At 48.4% G+C, this 18,453-nt stretch overlaps 7 protein-coding genes across 7 annotated transcripts; 3 read left to right on the forward strand and 4 right to left on the reverse strand.

Annotated features, from left to right (window-relative positions):
- Positions 1-5,297: 5,297 nt before the first annotated feature.
- Positions 5,298-7,250, reverse strand: MYCFIDRAFT_42347 (uncharacterized protein; the record flags this gene model as incomplete). Its single annotated transcript, XM_007933789.1, has 1 exon — positions 5,298-7,250. One exon carries the CDS (start codon positions 7,248-7,250, stop codon positions 5,298-5,300), a length of 1,953 nt encoding a protein of 650 aa, XP_007931980.1.
- Positions 7,251-7,666: 416 nt separating this feature from the next.
- Positions 7,667-9,072, reverse strand: MYCFIDRAFT_191517 (uncharacterized protein; the record flags this gene model as incomplete). Its single annotated transcript, XM_007933966.1, has 2 exons — positions 7,667-7,703; positions 7,886-9,072. The coding sequence occupies 2 exons, from the start codon at positions 9,070-9,072 to the stop codon at positions 7,667-7,669; spliced, it is 1,224 nt and encodes a 407-aa protein (XP_007932157.1).
- A 691-nt stretch (positions 9,073-9,763) lies between these two features.
- MYCFIDRAFT_146481 (uncharacterized protein) lies at positions 9,764-11,161 on the reverse strand (the record flags this gene model as incomplete). Its single annotated transcript, XM_007933967.1, has 1 exon — positions 9,764-11,161. The coding sequence occupies one exon, from the start codon at positions 11,159-11,161 to the stop codon at positions 9,764-9,766; it is 1,398 nt and encodes a 465-aa protein (XP_007932158.1).
- Positions 11,162-11,330: 169 nt separating this feature from the next.
- On the forward strand, positions 11,331-12,882 carry MYCFIDRAFT_191519 (uncharacterized protein; the record flags this gene model as incomplete). Its single annotated transcript, XM_007933968.1, has 6 exons — positions 11,331-11,389; positions 11,466-11,475; positions 11,534-11,647; positions 11,719-11,914; positions 12,050-12,704; positions 12,849-12,882. The coding sequence occupies 6 exons, from the start codon at positions 11,331-11,333 to the stop codon at positions 12,880-12,882; spliced, it is 1,068 nt and encodes a 355-aa protein (XP_007932159.1).
- Positions 12,883-13,476: 594 nt separating this feature from the next.
- MYCFIDRAFT_158248 (uncharacterized protein) lies at positions 13,477-15,035 on the reverse strand. The gene has a single exon (XM_007933969.1). It carries the CDS (start codon positions 15,000-15,002, stop codon positions 13,638-13,640), a length of 1,365 nt encoding a protein of 454 aa, XP_007932160.1. The 5' UTR covers positions 15,003-15,035; the 3' UTR covers positions 13,477-13,637.
- Positions 15,036-15,241: 206 nt separating this feature from the next.
- Positions 15,242-16,738, forward strand: MYCFIDRAFT_83332 (uncharacterized protein; the record flags this gene model as incomplete). Its single annotated transcript, XM_007933970.1, has 1 exon — positions 15,242-16,738. One exon carries the CDS (start codon positions 15,242-15,244, stop codon positions 16,736-16,738), a length of 1,497 nt encoding a protein of 498 aa, XP_007932161.1.
- A 663-nt stretch (positions 16,739-17,401) lies between these two features.
- MYCFIDRAFT_146301 (uncharacterized protein) lies at positions 17,402-18,240 on the forward strand (the record flags this gene model as incomplete). The annotated part of the gene is made up of 5 exons (XM_007933971.1): positions 17,402-17,475; positions 17,607-17,619; positions 17,691-17,756; positions 17,819-18,024; positions 18,111-18,240. 5 exons carry the CDS (start codon positions 17,402-17,404, stop codon positions 18,238-18,240), a joined length of 489 nt encoding a protein of 162 aa, XP_007932162.1.
- Positions 18,241-18,453: the final 213 nt, after the last annotated feature.

Here is an 18,453-nt window from a genome sequence, read left to right on the forward strand (position 1 = left end):
CTCGAGCGAGGTAAATAGATCTTGTAGTAAGGCGGCGTTCTAGCCTATTATAGCTATATATAGCGAGACCTTTGTTAATAAGTGTACACTATTGTTGTATACGAATTCAGCTAGTTATAGGAGGTTAACCTAGTTATTAGGGTTCTTATTAATGTAGCTGCGTAGGTACTGCTATAGGGTAGCATTTTGCCTCTCGGTCTAACTATCTGTTTATAGATAGAATGCTATAGATAGGCGATGTTTGAGTCTTAGCTATAGGCAAATCTTACTCTAATAGTAAGATATAAATGTCGAGCCTCGGTTAGAGACTATCCCCTTAGGGGTTCCCTAATAGCTATAGAAGATGTTATTCTATAGCGATTCAGCTAAGTTAATAGCTATCTAATCCTTCCTAGTAGGGATGTAACGAGCGCCCTTAGTGAATCGGTCTACGATAACTAGGATAGTATTATACACATCCTTACTGCCCCTACGCTTAGTAGGCGGGAGGCCTATAATGAAATCTATTATAAGCTTAGCAAATAGCTTCTTTAGAATAGGAAGTGAAGACAACTCGCTAAATAGTAAGTGCTTTAGTACTTTGACTCGTTAATATACAGTATACGTATTTACGTAGTCCTTTATGTCCCGCTTACTATTTAGCTAGTAGTATGTACGCGATAGTAACTCGTGCGACCTCTCTATACTATAGTAACCGGCAAGCTTACTATTATAGTGTCGCTTAAGAAGCTCTTATCGGATCGAATGTTCGGTAGGGATATAGAGCCTACCCTTATAGCGCAAATAGCTATTAGCATCAATCGACTAATTCTTGCTAGATCTAGTCTTGCGGCCACTTCTAAGCTAATCTATACGAGCTGTAGCAAAGGCGTCCACCGTCAAAAGCGGCTTGTGCTCTATTAGTCTATTTGAACTCTCTAGATAGGTTGGCCTTAGTTTTAGTAAGTTCAGTTAGGGGCATTATATGCCGTAAATAGCCCTTAATAAAGCGACGATAGAAATTAGCGAAGCCGAGGAATAACTATAGCTCCTTAATTAACGTAGGAACAGGCTATTTAGTAATAGTTTTGATCTAATTAGGATTAGCCTTAACACCCTTAGTTAATACGAGGAAGCTAAGGAAGGATACCTCCTTAGTAGCAAAGGTGCATTTAGAAGGCTTGCAATATAGGCTATAGGCCCGTAGGCGGTCGAGGACCTTTCGTACTACGGCCTAGTATTCTACAATGTTAGGTAAGTGTATGTAAACTAGGATGTTATCTAGGTAAACTATACAGAGGTAATCTAATAGGCCTAATAGGGCCCGATTAATATAGGACTAGAATGTAGTAGGGGCATTAGCTAGCCTAAATAGCATAACTAAGTACTCAAAATAGCTATAGCGAGTGCGAAAGGCTGTCTTCTATTCATCGCCCTTGCGAATACGAATGCGGTAATAGGCGTCCTTAATGTCTAATATAGTGTAGTAGTAGGCACTAGAAAGGCGATCGAGGGTCTTATTAATAAGAGGAAGTAGACAGCGATCTTTAATAGTAACAGCATTAAGCCTACGATAATCGATATAGAGACGTAGGCTACTATCCTTCTTTAGTACGAACAGGATAGGGGCACTAGCAGGGCTATTACTGTATCGAATGCGACTATTAGCTAGGTTTTCCTCTAGGTACTTACGCAATATAGTAAGCTCTCGTTTACTAAGGTTATAGAGGGGACTAAAAGGAACCTCTTTGCCCTCTATAATGTTAATCTTATAATCCGTCTCTTTGAATATAGGCAATGTCGATGCTAGGTAGTGTTTGAATACATTAATATAGGTCTCTCTAATAGGCTCTAGTATGCGAGCAAGCTAATTAGGATTATTAGGGGGCGCAGGTTCATCGTTATTACTACCGAGCAGATCGGTAGTCGGATTAGCTAAGGCAGGGGTCAGGTTGCTAATAAATAGGACCCTAATATTATTAGGACACTCGCTAATGTCGATGTATTTAATGTCCTCTCTCCTAGCGATTCCAAATCGCTACTGTTAAAGGCCTAGGTCTATAACTATAGCGTAGTACTTGAGAATAGGGTTGCTAATAACAATATCGGAGGGGAGGCTATCTATATCTACCGTATAGGCAGTAAAGTCTAGTAGGCGTTTATTTCCGAGGTCGTCCTTTAGAACTATAGGAATATAGTAGGCCCTATAGGTTAAGTGCCGAGCGTTATTAAACTAAGCAAGGGTTAGTATATTAGTTCTAGGCAATTATCGGAGGTCTAATTGCTTAGCTAGGCGATAGCTAATAAGGGTACTAACCGAATTTCCTAGATCTAGCATAACCTTAGTCTTATAGTTGTCTCTATATGTGTCCTATATAAGACAGGTGCGTATAATAGCTAGTACAATATCGATAGTTTTACGCCGTACGAGGCTAACAGTTAGTGCGGCGCTTATTCTTTTTTCGACTAATAGGAAGGACCGATAGGGGTAGCATTAGCGGCTAAAAGGTGCTTCCGGTACTTAGCGGCAGTACGGTCGATTCGGGCCTAGTCCTTAGGTTTGTCGTACTAGCCTAGGAGATAGCTAGTACTGTTATAGTTAAAGTACTTCAACCCGGTTAGGGGATTGCTATAGCCGCTATTACTACTATTATTAGTTAAGCGATTAGTACTATAGGGATACGAGCCCCTTCTACGGCCCCTATTACGGCCTCCTCTATATAGCCGTCGGCTACGGCCTCTTCTACGGTCGTTACTATTCCTATTATTAGTATTGTTGTTTTAAGTAGAACCTTAGTTTCCTCCGCGGGCACTACGGTTGCCGCGATTAGTACTAGCTAGTCGGATCCTCGATTCTAGTCTCTATTAGAGTTAAATAGCTCGTTTAGCCGTTTCTACTTCGACTATAAATTGAATGCGTGTTAGGTTAGCCTGTTCAAACACACGGCGGCGGTCCAATTTAAGGACTAGTTCCTATAATAGCCTATCTCAATTTAGGTCGTATCTTAGATATCTAGATAGAGTCGGTTTTAGGTAGCAAATCGTCCTTAAGGGTCTTTAGATAGGCCTCGAAGGATCGAGAGGTTTAGTCGGCCTTTTGTTTAGTACGTAGGTATTAGTCTTAGGCGTGCTGCTAGCGCAATATAGGGTTACTAAGGGTGTTTAATATAATAGTCTTGTAGTCTTACTATTAAACAGCGGTCTAATTATTAAGAGAGTTAAAATAGTCATCCTAGGTGCGTTTTAGGTCGCTATTAATGTATTGCATAGCGTAGACGACTAATGAATAGTTATCTAGCAGGGCCCTTAGTGCATTCCGCTAGTTTAATTCACAATTACGTATATAATTATTGTACTGCTTGCGGCTAGAGCTATTAAACACGGTGCAATCCTTAAGTTTAGCATCCTTCTTCTAGACTAGGACTAATAGTAAGGAAGGCCCTACTATCGGCTTAGTGTTAGTTGTTAGGGCCTCCTAAAGGCGGCGGATTTCAAGGAGGTTCTCCTTTAGCTATTGTTCTTAGCGTAGAGTAGCGAGCCTATTCTAGGTAGCTTCTTAGAGTCTCGCTACTAGCTAGGGGCTAAAAGCTAGTTAGCTATATCGTCGATTAATAATGTTGTTAAGAATGTCGTTAACAGGCAATTCTAGATTATCGCCTAGAACTATAGGTTCTTCGGCAGGCCTAGTAGTAGGCTCTTTAGTAGGAGGCACTTTAGTAGGTACTTTAGTAGGCACTTTAGTAGGCACTTTAGCAGGTACTATACTACTAGCGTTGTCGTTGCTAGCGCTGCTAGCGGTAGCACGGTTGTTGTTGCTTCGTAATAAACCTGCTATTATAATAAGGGGTAACACTAATAATGTATTATAGGCCCCTAAAATGCTAATATAGCGGAATTAGTAGGTATCGGTCTAGTATACTTAACTTAGTGTAATAGGCCGTATAGAATGCCTTGCTTAATAATTAGTACGATTGTTTCGATAGAAGGGTACGTATAGGTCTCGTTCTTCGGGCGTAATATAGTTAAATCGATAGTTCTCGTAGCTATACCGCTAAAAGCTTAAAATAAGGACTATCTAGCTGCTGCCCTTAAAGGGTAGATCGAATACTATATAAGAAGGGTTATATTAGTAGGTAGATAGGGGGGTAGTTAATTAGTGTAGTATTCGATAGAGATCTAAGAGGAGAGGGAGGAAGGTAGGCTAGTTAGCCTAACGCTAAGCGCCAAGCCCTGCCTAAGGCATTAGGACCCTAGCTTTACTCGGCCTAGTTACATGCCAATTACGTGTAGCCTCTAACAACCTCTATATTCCCCTTATATTAATCGCCTATCTTAGTAATATTCGAGAGCGTAAGGACCCTTAGAAGCTTATTATTATTAGCAAAGAGGAGCTTTATAGTATAGCCGATTTCCTTATATAATACTACGAGCGACAATAACGACAAGAGTTACGCGTTAAACTCGAGATAAGAGCCGGTAAATTAATAAGCGACCTCTTCCTTCTATATAACAAGTAAGGTCTATTTACTAACAAGGTCGTATAGCTGTCCGGCCTATCTTAGTCGCCTATATAATAGTAGTATAACAATATTAAATCTATACACCCTAACCTCTCGGAATTAATAATGCTAGCGCTATTAATAGCACTAATAACTAGTACCGCCGAGTGTAACTAGTTAGCTTATAGCTTTATTATAAGCCTCCGCCGTAATCGCCTATCTTACGCTACTATCGAGAAGCTAGTCTATCTGTATTAGAACCTTCGTATTAAGTATAGGATTAACGATAACTAGCTTATAGACGATAACTTCTACGATCCGGAAGAAGTGCTTAAAGCTATATTAGATAGCGAGGTCGATAATAGCGCCGTTACTAACCCTAATAGCACTTATAGGGCGAGTCTATAGATATTTCCCTATATTTACTTACTCTTAGTATATAACGCATCGCTTCTTATCTACTTTTATATAGTAGCTTAGCAGCTAGCCCCGATACGATAAGACCCTCCGTATGTCTACTCGTACGTACGTAGCGGGTTTATCGGTAGACACTGCCCCTATTTTACAACTACGGTAGAAGCACAACACTAGGAAGGAACTACTAGCACTCGAGTGGAGCCTCCTGTAACCAATAACTAGATCAAAGATCGCCCCGCCCTACAAGCAAGTCACAAGCACGATCGATCATTGGACTTGCTACATTTTGCGCTAAGGAATGTTCGTCTTGGCTGTGGATACCGCTGCACTCTGCGCAACCCACAGCACATTTTCCGTTGGGCACCAGAATAATACAGCATTCCATCAAACATCATCTCCTGTCTAATGATTATCTCTAGGCATCGGCACTTTCTGCGCGACCCTCTGGAATCTGGTTGCCTTCTTGAACACCATGCCTTCACTGAGCGGACCGACTTCTCTCCGGAAGATGTCCTGGTATGGCGTGTGGCTTTCGATCATCTTGTAGCCCCCGTTGGCTACCAGGTCTTTTCTGCGCGCCTCGATCTCCGGCTCTGGAATCAACAGGTCTACTCTCCGCTTGCTCAAATCCACCCTGAGCATGTCGCCATCGCTCAGTATGGCTAGGTTACCATTTTCTGCTGCCTCAGGTGATGCGTTCAGGATTGAGGGCGAGCCCGAAGTGCCAGATTGCCGACCATCGCCAATACAAGGCAGGGAATATTTCAGGCCCTTCTTGAGCAAGTGTGCAGGCGCCGTCATGTTCACCACTTCCGCCGCACCAGGGTACCCGAGCGGTCCAGCTCCACGCATCACAAGAATCGTTCTCTCATCAATGGGAGCGGTCTCGATTCGCGCATTGTAGTCTTCCGGCCCGTCAAAAATCACAGCCTTCGCTTCAAACGCATTCGGATCTCTCGGGTCCTCCAGAAATACCTTCCGAAACTCATCCGAAATCACAGAGGTTTTCATAATGGCCGAATCGAAAAGGTTCCCCTTCATATGCAAAAACCCTGCATCACTCTTCATCGGTTTCCCATACTCCAAAATCGTCCTACGATCCCAACTCTTCTTCCCCTCCACATTCTCCCTCACCGTCTTCCCATTACAACTCAAAGCCCCCTCATGCAATTTCCCTTGTTCCAACAACTCCGCCATCACAGCCGGCAACCCCCCAGCCCGGAAATACTCCTCACAAAGCCACTCACCCGCAGGCTGAACATTCACCATCAACGGAACATGATACCCAATGCGATCCCAATCATCCAAGTCCAAATCCACCCCAATATGTTTCGCCACAGCACACAAATGTATGGGCGCATTCGTACTCCCTCCAATCGCAGTATTACAAACAATCGCATTCTCAAACGCTTCCCTCGTCATAACATCACTAGGCTTCCGATCTTCCCTCACCATCTCCACAATCTGCACTCCAGTCCTATACGCACATTGCGCCCGTTCTTTATACGGAGCTGGAATACTCGCGGAACCGGGCAGAGCCATCCCTAAAGCTTCAGCCAAAGCATTCATAGTCGAAGCCGTTCCCATCGTATTACAATGCCCCACGCTAGGAGTTCCCCGAGTGATAAGATCCGTGACTTCCTCCCCCGAGATTTCCCCTGCGGCGTGGAGTTCTCTAGCTTTCCAAACGACCGTCCCAGAACCTATGAGATCATGTCGATCGTAGCCGTTCAGCATGGGTCCGACATTGAGACATATTGCAGGGATATCCACGGTTGCTGCGGCCATGAGGCAGGCGGGGGTAGTTTTATCGCAACCGGTCATGAGCACGACTCCGTCGAAGGGATAGGCATAGAGTAACTCGACTAGAGTCAGATAACTCAGATTCCGATCCAATGTCGCCGTGGGTCTTCGGGAAGATTCTTGAATCGGATGGGTGGGGAATTCGATTGCGATTCCTCCCGCGCTGCGAATGCCTTCTCGGACGCGTTTTGCGAGGGTGGTGTGGTATTGATTGCATGGCGTGAGATCGGAGCCGGAGTTTGCAATTCCTATGATGGGGTTTGAGGACATGAGTTCTTCTTTCGTCAGGCCGTAGTTGAGGTAGCGGTCGACGTAAAGCGCTGAGATGGCTTTGTCGTCGTGTCGACGGAACCATTTTGTGGAGCGGAGTTCTTTGCCGGAATCGATTGTGAGTTGGGAAAGTTTTGCTTCGAGCTCTTTCGTTCTTGCTCGGAGGGAGGAGAGTTCAGCTTTGTAATCTTCTATGTCGACGGTGTGGCTGTTCTCTGGACAGCTGTTGGTCTTCTTCTCTGGACAGGATTTGCAGGTTTCTGTGTCGGGTTGCCAAGACATGATGAGACGTTTGTTTTGACTTTAATTTATTTCCGGTGTAGGTAAGAAGAATACAGTTGAGGTCTTGCTAGGCCTCGTGAGTCTAAGTAATGTGAACCATTTGCCGACGCCGCTCTACACGTCGGCTAGTAGAATGTTAGGCGAGATCGGCACAGTGTGTGAGGCGGAAGCCGAGGAGGCTTGGCGCTAAGCACGCAGCCGACCTTGTAGAACTAACTACCTGGTGACTTGCGATGACGCGAGACAGATTGCTAGGAAATTTTCGTCGGCATTCACTGCAGGTACACATCATCACCATGCACCGCACCTTCTCAGCAAGGGTGTGGACGCTGGTGTTGACCGACAGCATATACTCGCGCGTCTCACATAACCATGTCCTGGTTGATGAACGAATTGAAATTCCGAATAGGTCTTGGTCAGCGGAGAAGCGGCTTCTTGTATGCAGGTGACACCCTGTACTACAGTGCTTGTCAAGCGACGGCGTAGAGCTCGCGTTTGCAGCGCGTAGGCAGAGAGACTGTGCGATCAACATCTCAGGAGAAGCTTCGATCAGTGCGTCTACGCCTTCATGCTCGGTGTCAAGGTTCTCATTGCCTCGCAAGCCAACAGCTGCGCGGGCATGATGATGTAGCCACCAGCTTTCAAATTCAAGATTCCAGATCCTCTCCGCGCTTGTTCTTCCCCATTTCGTTGACTTCTCAACTTTGATCTGCTTCCCACTTCGAGTACCGATATGCTGGAAGGGACTGGGTATTGCTGCCCAACGTTTCAACCCCATTTCATCGGCGTAGGTCTCGATCAGTGCGTCGACAGCTTTTCGCAGCTTGATGCCAGAGAGCTCTTGTTCGAAACGGTCGATTAGACCAGGGACTTGATCGCGTGGATAGAGGAGGGCTTGTGAGCAGCAGCCGTATTTATCCATTGGTTGTAAGCCATGCGAGAGAGGGAAAAGCGTGAGGCGGCCAGTGGCGAAGAACAGGAGGATGAGGAGTGGGATGCATAGAATGAGGATTGCGATACAGAAGGTAGGTGTGAGAAGGCGACGTGTGCGTGAGCGACGACGGAGCCCAACTAGCAAGCCTGCGACAAGGCCCTCGACAACGGTTGAGTAGACAAGGTAGCTGAGCCAATGCTCTTTGTTCCAGCCAAAATTCTTCTCGGTGTAGAAAAGGCGAAGATATAGAGAGCTTTCTGTGGTGGATCGACGGACTTTTGTTATCAGAGCAGCTTTCAGATGTGCATACCATCCGGCAGCCGCAAGCACGTCATCCTCTACGATCAAGATAAATGGCGTTCCAACCTCGTGGCAGGCATTGAGGATGTATTTGTAATCGATGAGAGACTTCTTGTGATGATTCTTCTCGGATTTCTCGAGGTGAGCTACATAGTTGCGTTCCTTCCTTTCAAGATTGTAGATGAGAACATCATCAGTAGCGCCGTGAAGCCAGGAAGTCTGGTAGGCTGGATGTTTCTGAGGATCAAGATGAGCTATGAATGGCAAGACGTAAAGCTCACTACGCTCCTCTGGAGATAAACCCGCCAAGATCGATCCGACGGTCGTCTCGAAGTAAGATGCGTTAGCTCGTTGAGCTGTTGGAATGCCAATGCATATGCTCTGATTGGCGCTTTTCGCCTCATATGGGCGCATGGCATTCCATTTGTCGATAAATGCATGAGCCTCCGCTTCCCGCTGAGCGGTGTAGAGACGCTCAAAGCCAAGATCAGGATCGAAAAAGAGCGATGTGGGGTCTCGACGTGCTGCTTTGCGTGCTTGTAGCAGGGCTATCCCGTAGAGCATTGCAAAGGCCAGCAGACATTTCATCTGAATGGACCAGACCGGCCGGAATGTTGTGAGCGCGCGAAGATTTCGAGTGCTTGACAGATAGTCGTCAGAAATGCTTCCTCCTCGCCAGGACTTTCGCTTGGCATGATGCATGTGAGCTTCTGGGCGGAATGTGACGGCTTTCAGTGCAGATGTGAGCCAATGCTTAGGCGTCTCGGGCGCCAGCAACGTCTCGACAGTACTACTGCATAGACATGCAGCTTCGATCGTGGGGATATCGGGTCAGGAGATCCATGGTCGAATACAGGCAAGAGACCCTTGCTGGGCCAACCTTGATTGCGCCATGTGCCTTGTCGTGCACAGACGGTTCCTGGATCACTGCAAATACCCAATCAAGCATTCATCACACAATGAGTTCCTGGTGTGATGGTCCGCCGTAGCGACTTTCCAAACATCCCTTCGTTGTTCACAGTGTTCTCGATCTCGAGGTAGAGTTGAGAGAAAGCGGTAACGTCGCGGGAAGGCTGTGAATAGACCAGATGTCTGCTCGTGTGCGTTGCTGTGCAAGCAAAACAACCCTGCGCCCCAAAACCTTCCTTCTGGCAACGAAAATGCTAAACCAGAGAGGGATCTCCCAGTAGCAAAGCGATGCCACAATATCGCTCCGATCCTGTCGAAGAGACCGCAACGTGCTTTTCAATGTACTCCACTGTCGTTGGTATCTTTCTTGCTAGGGTGACTTCTGCTGACCAGGTCGGAGAGAAGCAAGCTGGTCGACCATCGCGATAGCACCTTCCACATCGCCCTTGTTGTAGACGAACAGCCCTTGTAGAGCGGCCGTACTGACGTTGCCGACCAGATCATGTCTCTTTGCTTCATCGATGAAGCGTCGTCTTCCACTGCCATCGGGATCCTGCTCTGCATAGAAACGATCCCAGAGACGTTCCATTTGGTGCTCGGTGGCATTCCCAAGATGAAGAGTCATGTCTACGCGACCAGGCCGGATCAGGGCATCATCGAGTCGATCGACATGGTTGGTTGTCATGAATATGATTCGCTCCTCAGCGCTGGCAACTCCATCTAGCGCATTGAGAAGTCCTGAGTAGGTCACGTTTGCCCCACTGTATCCGTCCGAGTCGACTTGTTGACGATTGCTGAATGCAGCATCCGCGTCCTCTAGCAGGACAATCGTCCGAGGCGGGACCTGAACCAAAAGCTGATTCAGCAGATCATCAGTCAAACCTCGCTGACTCAGGCTGAGCATAGCAATATTGAAGTCCATCTCACCAGCAAGAGCTTGCACGAAAGAGGTTTTCCCCGTTCCAGGAGGTCCATAGAGCAAATAGCCGCGTCGATATGGAATGCCTCTGTCCAGATACCAGGTTCTTGCATCTTGAAACTCACGAATGTCGTGCAAGATACGTTCTGCCAAGCCTTCCTCAAGCACTACGGAGTGAAAAGGCCTTCGTCGTTTGGGCTCGCCGGAGGGTTCCCAGCCCATTCGGTGAGAGGTGTAGACCACTGTCTTGCCCTCAACGCTTTGATTCGCCATTTCATGCGACTCCCGAAGAATGTCTTCAAAGACATGGCGGTAATGGTACAAGGTGGTCAGTTTTACAGTCTCGAACGGCCTCCCTTGGGAATCCTGGCTGCGCTCCACGCGTTCGCGACTGACTGCGATGAAGGCATTCTTGTATCGTAAGATGTGAGATCCGTGTCCAGGCACCAGGGTGAAGGTGGTTTGATCAGAACCAGCAGCGCTCTTCACGACTTGTGTGTCGATTTGAAGATGATGGAGGCGGGGTGTGAATCGTTGGATGAGGCTGTCGACGATTCCGACTCGCTTTCGGTGTGCAGGACGGGCGAGTTGACTGTGGTACTGCCTGGTCATCCAGCCGAGAAGCCACGGATACGCTTTGTCATGTCTCGTTATCTCCAGATCGACCAGCATGCGATGTCTGACGAGCGAGGCAGCGCTGCTGAGTGCTCGCGAGCCATATCTCGCGGCAGCTCCCAGGCCAGCGAGGCCAAAGCCCGCAGTGAAAAATGGATTGCTCAGGAGTTGGGACCACATCGAGCCGGAGCCATCGCCGACGGTCGAAGGCTGTTGAAGCGCATTTCCGTCCATAGTCGATGGAGATGGAGCGCGCAAGCTCTGATGTTCCCAGGCAGGCGCGGCTCGTCAAGGTTAACGCTAATGACATCCCTGTCGGACCGTGGTCGCCTCCCTTTGTTGCAACTTCTCATATCGATACCGCAGCAATTCATGACGCGCTTGTCTCTTCTCGCTGGCAGACATGGCCTATTCAGACCAAGTGACGGTAGATAAGTCGTACTTTGATGCGCTACTTCGCAGGTATGGACAATGCAGGCCTCCGCGGCGCCAAGAAGGAGAAGATGCACGTAGCCGCTCACTGACCGTCTGCCCACAGGGCCGATTTTGTACGTAGAAGAATCGTCGCGCACGAGCACGCCGACAAGGCGCTTTTGTGTCTGTGAGGCGACTTGCGGTCGGTGTCACGCTAACATGCCTCGCAAGCATACATCTGCTCAGATCCTCGGCCGCCAAGATGCTGCCAGCGTCACCATATCCAAGGCGGACTACGATCATCTGGTGGGCTGCACCTGTCCATGAAGCCTATCATTGCTAACCGTGTCAAGCTTCGCGATGCTCGAGAATTCCAGCTACTTAAGCAGTCTCTCCTCCAAGGTGGCCTCACACCAGACGCGCTTGCTTTGCTTATCAGTGGTGCAACCGAATCGAAGCCCACGCAGCACAAGATGGACTCCTGGGCCGACGACTACATCGACACGCCACCTGCCTATGCCAACCATACCACAAGTCATTCAGCTTCACATCATGCTACTGCATGGAGATCTGGTACGTCTGCTCCTTCTTTCAAGCTGCCACCAGGCAGGCGTAGCTTTCATCGCGAAAGTCGCCGGCCAGTCTCAGCCGACCAGCGTGCAACAGACGCGCGTCGGCATTTGAGCAATGCTGTTCCCCCGTCCTCAGTGCCTGACAACGCAGACTTCGCCGAGGCTGATAGCTTTATGGACGAGCAAAATGATGTCGAAGCCACGCACAGCAACAACGGTGCTCCTCTGCGCACCCTATGTCTCTCCGGCTTCGCCGCAGGTACCACATACCGCGATCTCGTCTCGGTCATCAAGGGCGGGAAGCTTCTCAACATCAGCATGCGCTCCGATCGAAATGCAACTGTAACCTTTGCAGATGGCGCCGCAGACTTCTTGGCATGGGTCAAACGCAACGACGTCTATCTGCATTCAAAGCGCATCGACTTCAAGTGGGCCGACCGTCAGTATCATCTCAACAACCATATTCAGGATAAGCTTGCCAGTGGCGCCTCTCGAAACATCCTCATCCGTTCAGCTGGTGAGAAAGGCTTCACTGAAGCACAAATTCGCGCAGATATGGAGCACATCCATAACCTGGTCATCATCGACATTGCCTTTCGAGCTGGCAACGCATACGTTTCCACTAACTCAGTCCACAACGCTCTATTCGCTAGAACTTGCATGATGAGCAGAACCGCCTATCGAGGTTGCAAGGTCGAATTCTTCCCAGATGAGTGTGATGTGCCGTTGCCAGCTCGCGCAACCATAGCAAAGTCACTGACTCAAGCACCAATCGCAAAGAAAACGCCATTGTCCAACAGATTCGATATGCTGAACGTTGATGGCGGCAGCTCGGGCAGCAACGAAGAAAACTTCCAAGCTCATGATTCTGTTCAATCAGACAATGACGAAGACGAGGAGGATACATTCGATATCAGGACTACGCACGGTGTCAGCCTTCGCTTTCTGGATGACGATATTACAACTTGAGTGAAGACTCGTTTGCCGCATTCTGCACAAACTGATACGCGACGCCACCGCTTCGATGGATATTTGCTTCACTTCGAGAGTCTTCTCGTGTGAGCTTTGACGCTCTGGAGAAATTCAATGGTTTATGGGCTGGTGGTGTTTCGGGTGCTAAGTCATTTTGGGGGCTTGGGGAACCGTGAGTATTTATCAGAGATACCCCTTATCGTGGCAGCTTCGAAAATGCATGTGTTTTGATAGCAAGGTTGTGAAGAGGTGACATTATGGATCTCTCACGCTTGATTCGTATTTTGCCGGGGTAAGGCTTGATAAGGCTGTTTATACGAGCGCTACGTACCTAGAGGTCTAACTCCGCTAAGCCTAATAGTAGTAGTATCTAAATACCGAGACTCGATCTTATATAAATCGCGTTTATAGCAGATTAAAGTTCTACGTATATATATAAGAATTAGGACTTTGCCTATTCTACTCCGCGATAAGATTAGATCCACGCAGTCGCGCCTGGCTCGGAGCGACCTACTTCTTCTCGACCTGCTCTGTTAACTTTCTTTTCGGCTTCTCAACTATAAAGTATTAAGACCGTCTCGTAGCGAAAGGCGAGTATATAAAAGAATACTAGAACTTCGTAGCTCTAGGTCGTAAGAAATTCTACCGTTTGCTCGAGACTAGGTAATAGCTCCCTGTTGGCCCAGATGGAAAGCTCTTAACGGTAATGGTATTGCACGTGGACACGGTTGACTGCTTGGGGCGAAGGTAGGCTATTCCTCATCATCGTCCATTTCTTCATCGCTTGCACCAGCATCAGCGTCAGGTCCATGATACTCATCATCTTCCATCTCGTCCGCATCGTCCCATTCGTCGTCATCTGATAGCATCTCCTCGTCTTCGCTCTCCTCCACCTCTTCGCCCTTGGCTTTCTCTGCCTTCTTCTTCTCCACATTTGCTCTCTGTTCGGCCTTTCTTCTTTCCTTTTCCTGCCTCTTCTGCTCGTGGTGCTTGTCCATCTGCTTCATCTCTTCCTTGGTCTTATGTATGTATTCATGCCACATCACTTTGCCTGAGCAGAGGCCTTCCTCGATCTTCGTCAATCGCAGCTTGAGCCGCGGACCTAGCTCATGTAATTTGATCGCCTTCTTCTCAACACTCGATCGTGTATTACTTTGCCCCTTGGCTCCCTCTTTCTGTCCTTTCCTCTTTTGTACCTTTTTCTCCTTCGTAGTGGTGATTTCGACTTCGGCATCGGTTTCAGGCTCGCTTTCTGATCCAGATGTGAAGCCATCTGCGGCATGAGGATCGAGGAGATAGTCAGATACATCGTTCAGTTTGCCAAGATTCGGCAATGCGCTGCGTTTTCGCTTCTGTCCGGAATGAGTGAGCTTTTCGGCCGCATCTAGTCTTCGCAAGGCTTTCGGCACTGATTTGGAAGTCTTGGTCTCTATCGCGTAATGTCTAAGGTCCAGGATGACCTGTCTGGCGTCTGAAGCTGGATCTTGTGGTTTGCGGTCGGCAAGAAGCACACGCTTGATGCCGTCCAGAGGTGTGTTCGTGGGATTGATCGCGGGAAACAGCGACTGGAATATTGATGTCGTAAGCTTTTCGACATCCTTCATGCGATCATGCTTGTTCTCTTCTCCTTCTGCTGCCTTCGAAGCAAAGTTGTTCATGACCATCAACGGTGCTCTAAGATATTCCTCTCCAGCAGTCTTCGGTCGCCTTTGACTCTTGTGTACATCCTTGGCTAAGCTGTACTTCAGCACTCTGTAATGCAAAGTCGGTCCGCGCGGTGTGAGCGCTATGCGTAGAGTGAGATTGCCTTGCTCGCTTCTGCTGAACAGCATAAGATGTGTAACGCCCAGTGGTCCAGCCATTGAGACATAGTCGCGCAGCTTGTTCGATCTCCGCTCTTTCAGTCTCGACGCCGTGTCTGGCTCCATCATGCGCCTGACGTCTTTTACGAGCTGCGACACACTGTGACCAACCTCGCTGGCGCCGACTCGAATGACCATGCTCTTGGGCGATCGCGTGCCTGGCTTTCCTGCTGCTGCCGCCGCCGCCTGACCAGATGGCAAACCACCCTTGGCGGCGCCTACATGCGTGCGCTTCTTCACCCTCTTCTTTGCCATCTCTTCAAATCCCTAGCGACACCCTGCTATCGGTTTCCGAGGAGGAAAATAGTCGCATCGAGGATTCAGACCAACCAAAATCTCTCCAGATTGGCAGACGACTTTTTGACAGGGATATTGATTAAGCTCTTCGCTAGCGCCATCAAGGTTTCGCAAGCCGCTATCGATAAGCAGGCCCATCTCGGTGCTTGAGACTTTTCCACCGACCGCGACTTGCCTCTTGATCACTCAGCAGCATAATGGAGTCGTCGACGAAGCGGAGGAAGCTGAATTCAACGGAAAAGAAAGCTAGCAAAAAGGCAAAGCATACTGTATCGGAGGAGAAGGAACACCGAGTCTCGCCGGAGCACCCTCGGAAACGTGCTGCATCCGAAATTTCAGACGATGATGAAGTGCCCGAGCGAGATGTCGAGAGTGCGGCCGCAAGTACAGTAAAGGACGGCGATGAAGCGGCGGAGAAGACTTTTGCGGATCTCGGTGTCAGAGAAGAGCTGTGCGATGCATGCGACAGTCTCAATTTCAAGAGACCGACTGCTATCCAGAGAGAGGCGATACCCATAGCGCTTGAAGGGAAAGACATCATAGGGCTTGCAGAGACCGGAAGTGGAAAGACTGCTGCTTTCGCGCTCCCCATCTTACAAGCGCTACTGGACAAGCCTCAGCCATTGTTCGGACTCATTCTGGCACCGACTCGAGAGCTCGCATACCAAATATCGCAGCAGTTCGAGGCGCTGGGCAGCTTGATCAGTGTACGATGTGCGGTAATTGTGGGAGGTATGGATATGGTGCCGCAGGCTGTGGCATTGGCAAAGAAGCCTCATATTGTGGTTGCGACTCCTGGACGACTTCTCGACCATATGGAGAATACTAAAGGATTCTCCGTCAAGCACTTCAAATATCTGGTCATGGACGAGGCGGATCGACTATTGGACCTGGATTTCGGACCGATACTTGACAAGATTCTGCAAGAGTTGAATCGTGATCGAAGGACAATGCTTTTCAGTGCGACCATGAGCACGAAGCTGAATAGCTTGACGCGAGCTGCTTTGCAGAACCCAGTACGAGTGAGCATATCTGAAAGCTCATATCAGACTGTCAAGAACCTCATGCAACGCTACATGTTCATCCCTCACAAGTACAAGGATATCTACCTGGTGTACCTGTTGGACGAATTCGCAGGAAAGACCTGCATCATCTTTACTCGGACGATCCATGAAACTCAGCGGATCGCATACGTCTTGCGAGCACTAGGTCGATCTGCCATTCCTCTTCACGGTCAAATGAATCAGAGCGCTCGTCTCGGAGCACTCAACAAGTTCAGAGGAGGGTCTCGGGACATTCTCGTCGCAACAGATGTGGCCGCCCGAGGTCTTGACATACCATCTGTGGATCTGGTCTTGAACTTCGATTTGCCGCCGGACAGTAAGACTTATGTGCATCGAGTGGGACGGACAGCTCGTGCAGGTAAATCTGGAGTAGCGATCTCGATCGTGACACAATACGACATTGAAATCTACCAACGTATCGAGAAAGCGCTCGGCAAGAAGCTTGAGGAGCATGCCACCGAGCGCGAAGAGGTTATGGTGTTCGCGCCTCGAGTTGCGGAGGCGCAGCGAGTAGCCATAACTGAGCTGAAGAATGACGCCGATAAGAAGGGCGGCAAGAAGGGCAGTGGGATTGGAGGCGGCAGAGGTAAGAAGGGCAAGCGAGATGATATGGACGTTGATGAGGGTTGATGACTACCCGAATCGAATCAATAGAGACTGTGCGGTCAGGAGCAGTATTCAGCATAGGGAACTGTAGGTAAGCACCAGTGGAGCGAGCATGGAGTTCTTTTGTTCAGCTTTCATGCTAGGTCTTTAGCATTAGATACCCATCTCACAATTTGCTTTTAAGCATCGTAAGAAGAAGAAGAGTCTCTCAAAAAGGCGGTCACGGAAATTCTAGACAGCGGTTTCACATGCCAACTATATACACTCTCTCGTCGCCACTCTCTATAAGAAAAGTCGGCACTCGTTGCAACCAAGGGCACCCCTCGCGGCCTGGAAGGGTAGTTGTAGAGGAGATAAGACGACACGCCGCCCGCTTAGGAGAAGGGTACAGTATCGGTTGCGGAGCCCTCTTCGGCTTGAAAATGCACTTGAAGGGCAAGCAGAACGTGTCCAAGCATCCAACGCAGAAACCTCGACATCAGTGCTACGGACACATAGCCGCAGTAAAACCCCATCTCAATGCCCATTCGTTCAAAACCAAGTCTAATATCTGCAGTAAATAAAACAGCCATTGAATCCGCCAAGAATCCCATCCCGCAATTGCCGACTTCACTTCCCTTCACTTCACGTCTTCACGCCTACAAATCTCTCCATCGTTACACTCCCGTCCTCCATCACCAGGCAACAATGAGCTCAAAATGTCTACCTTTCGTACGATCAGTATGGGAATCCTTCCGCGCAACCTCTGGCTTGGAACCTAGGTAGGTAAAAAAAAAAGAAAAAAAAAGAAAAAAAAAGAAAAAAAAAGAAACCACTTCTTTCTATACGCTCAAACAAAGAGTAAGAAAAGAAGAAACAATGCTGATTTTTTGGGCGGAAAAAATTTTTATAGGCTACTTGATAATGTACGTTACATCTCTCTACATCTATCTCGCCTTCTTCTTCTTCACTAACACACCCACCCCCTAAAAAACAGCTCCGCATAACAACCGCCCAACCCGGAACCGTAACCTTCGAACTCGACATTGAACAACAACACACGGTCCGTAAAAATCCTGCCCCCTCCCTTCCATCCAAATTTAACATCCCCATCCATCCATCCAGAACCGCCTCAAAATCCTACACGGCGGCACAATCGCCTCCATGGTCGATCTCGGCGGGTCCTTAGCCGTAGCATCCCGCGGTCTGTTCGCGACAGGCGTAAGCACAGATTTAAACGTCACGTACCTGAACTCCGGGGGGAAAATCGGGGAGAAGATCCGGGCCGAGGTGGTTTGTGATAAGTTTGGGAAGACGTTGGCTTATACGAGGTGAGTTGAGAAGAAAAAAAAAGAAAAAAGAAAAAGAAATAGGAATGGGGCTGAAACGTGTGTGTTTTTTCTTTTGTTTTTGGCAGTATAAGGTTTTTCAATGATAGGGATGAAATTGTGGCGAGGGGGAGTCATACGAAGTATGTGAGTTTTGCGTGGAAGGATGAGAGGAATATTGTGGAGGAGTTGAGTGTGAGGGAGGAGGGGGGGAGGTAAAGTTAGGAGGAGGAAGAGGTTGGCCAACGAGGAGGATTCGGAAGGAGGGTTGATCGAGTAAGAAGGCAGCTGCTTGCAGGGAGCAGTTATGTATCACTTCAAACTATTTGAGGGCATTTCCAAGACCTACTTTCTCGCAGCCTGTATAAAGCTTTACTTCCATCACACCTCTCCCTCGCCACAACCATCTTCACCAAGCATCAACATCGCACC

Source organism: Pseudocercospora fijiensis (genome assembly GCF_000340215.1).
Source record: "Pseudocercospora fijiensis CIRAD86 unplaced genomic scaffold MYCFIscaffold_12, whole genome shotgun sequence".
NCBI lineage: Eukaryota > Fungi > Ascomycota > Dothideomycetes > Mycosphaerellales > Mycosphaerellaceae > Pseudocercospora > Pseudocercospora fijiensis.

Excerpts from the sequence above, each read along its gene's own strand:
- MYCFIDRAFT_158248 (XM_007933969.1), bottom strand. The coding sequence starts at position 15,002 with ATGGCAAAGAAGAGGGTGAAGAAGCGCACGCATGTAGGCGCCGCCAAG.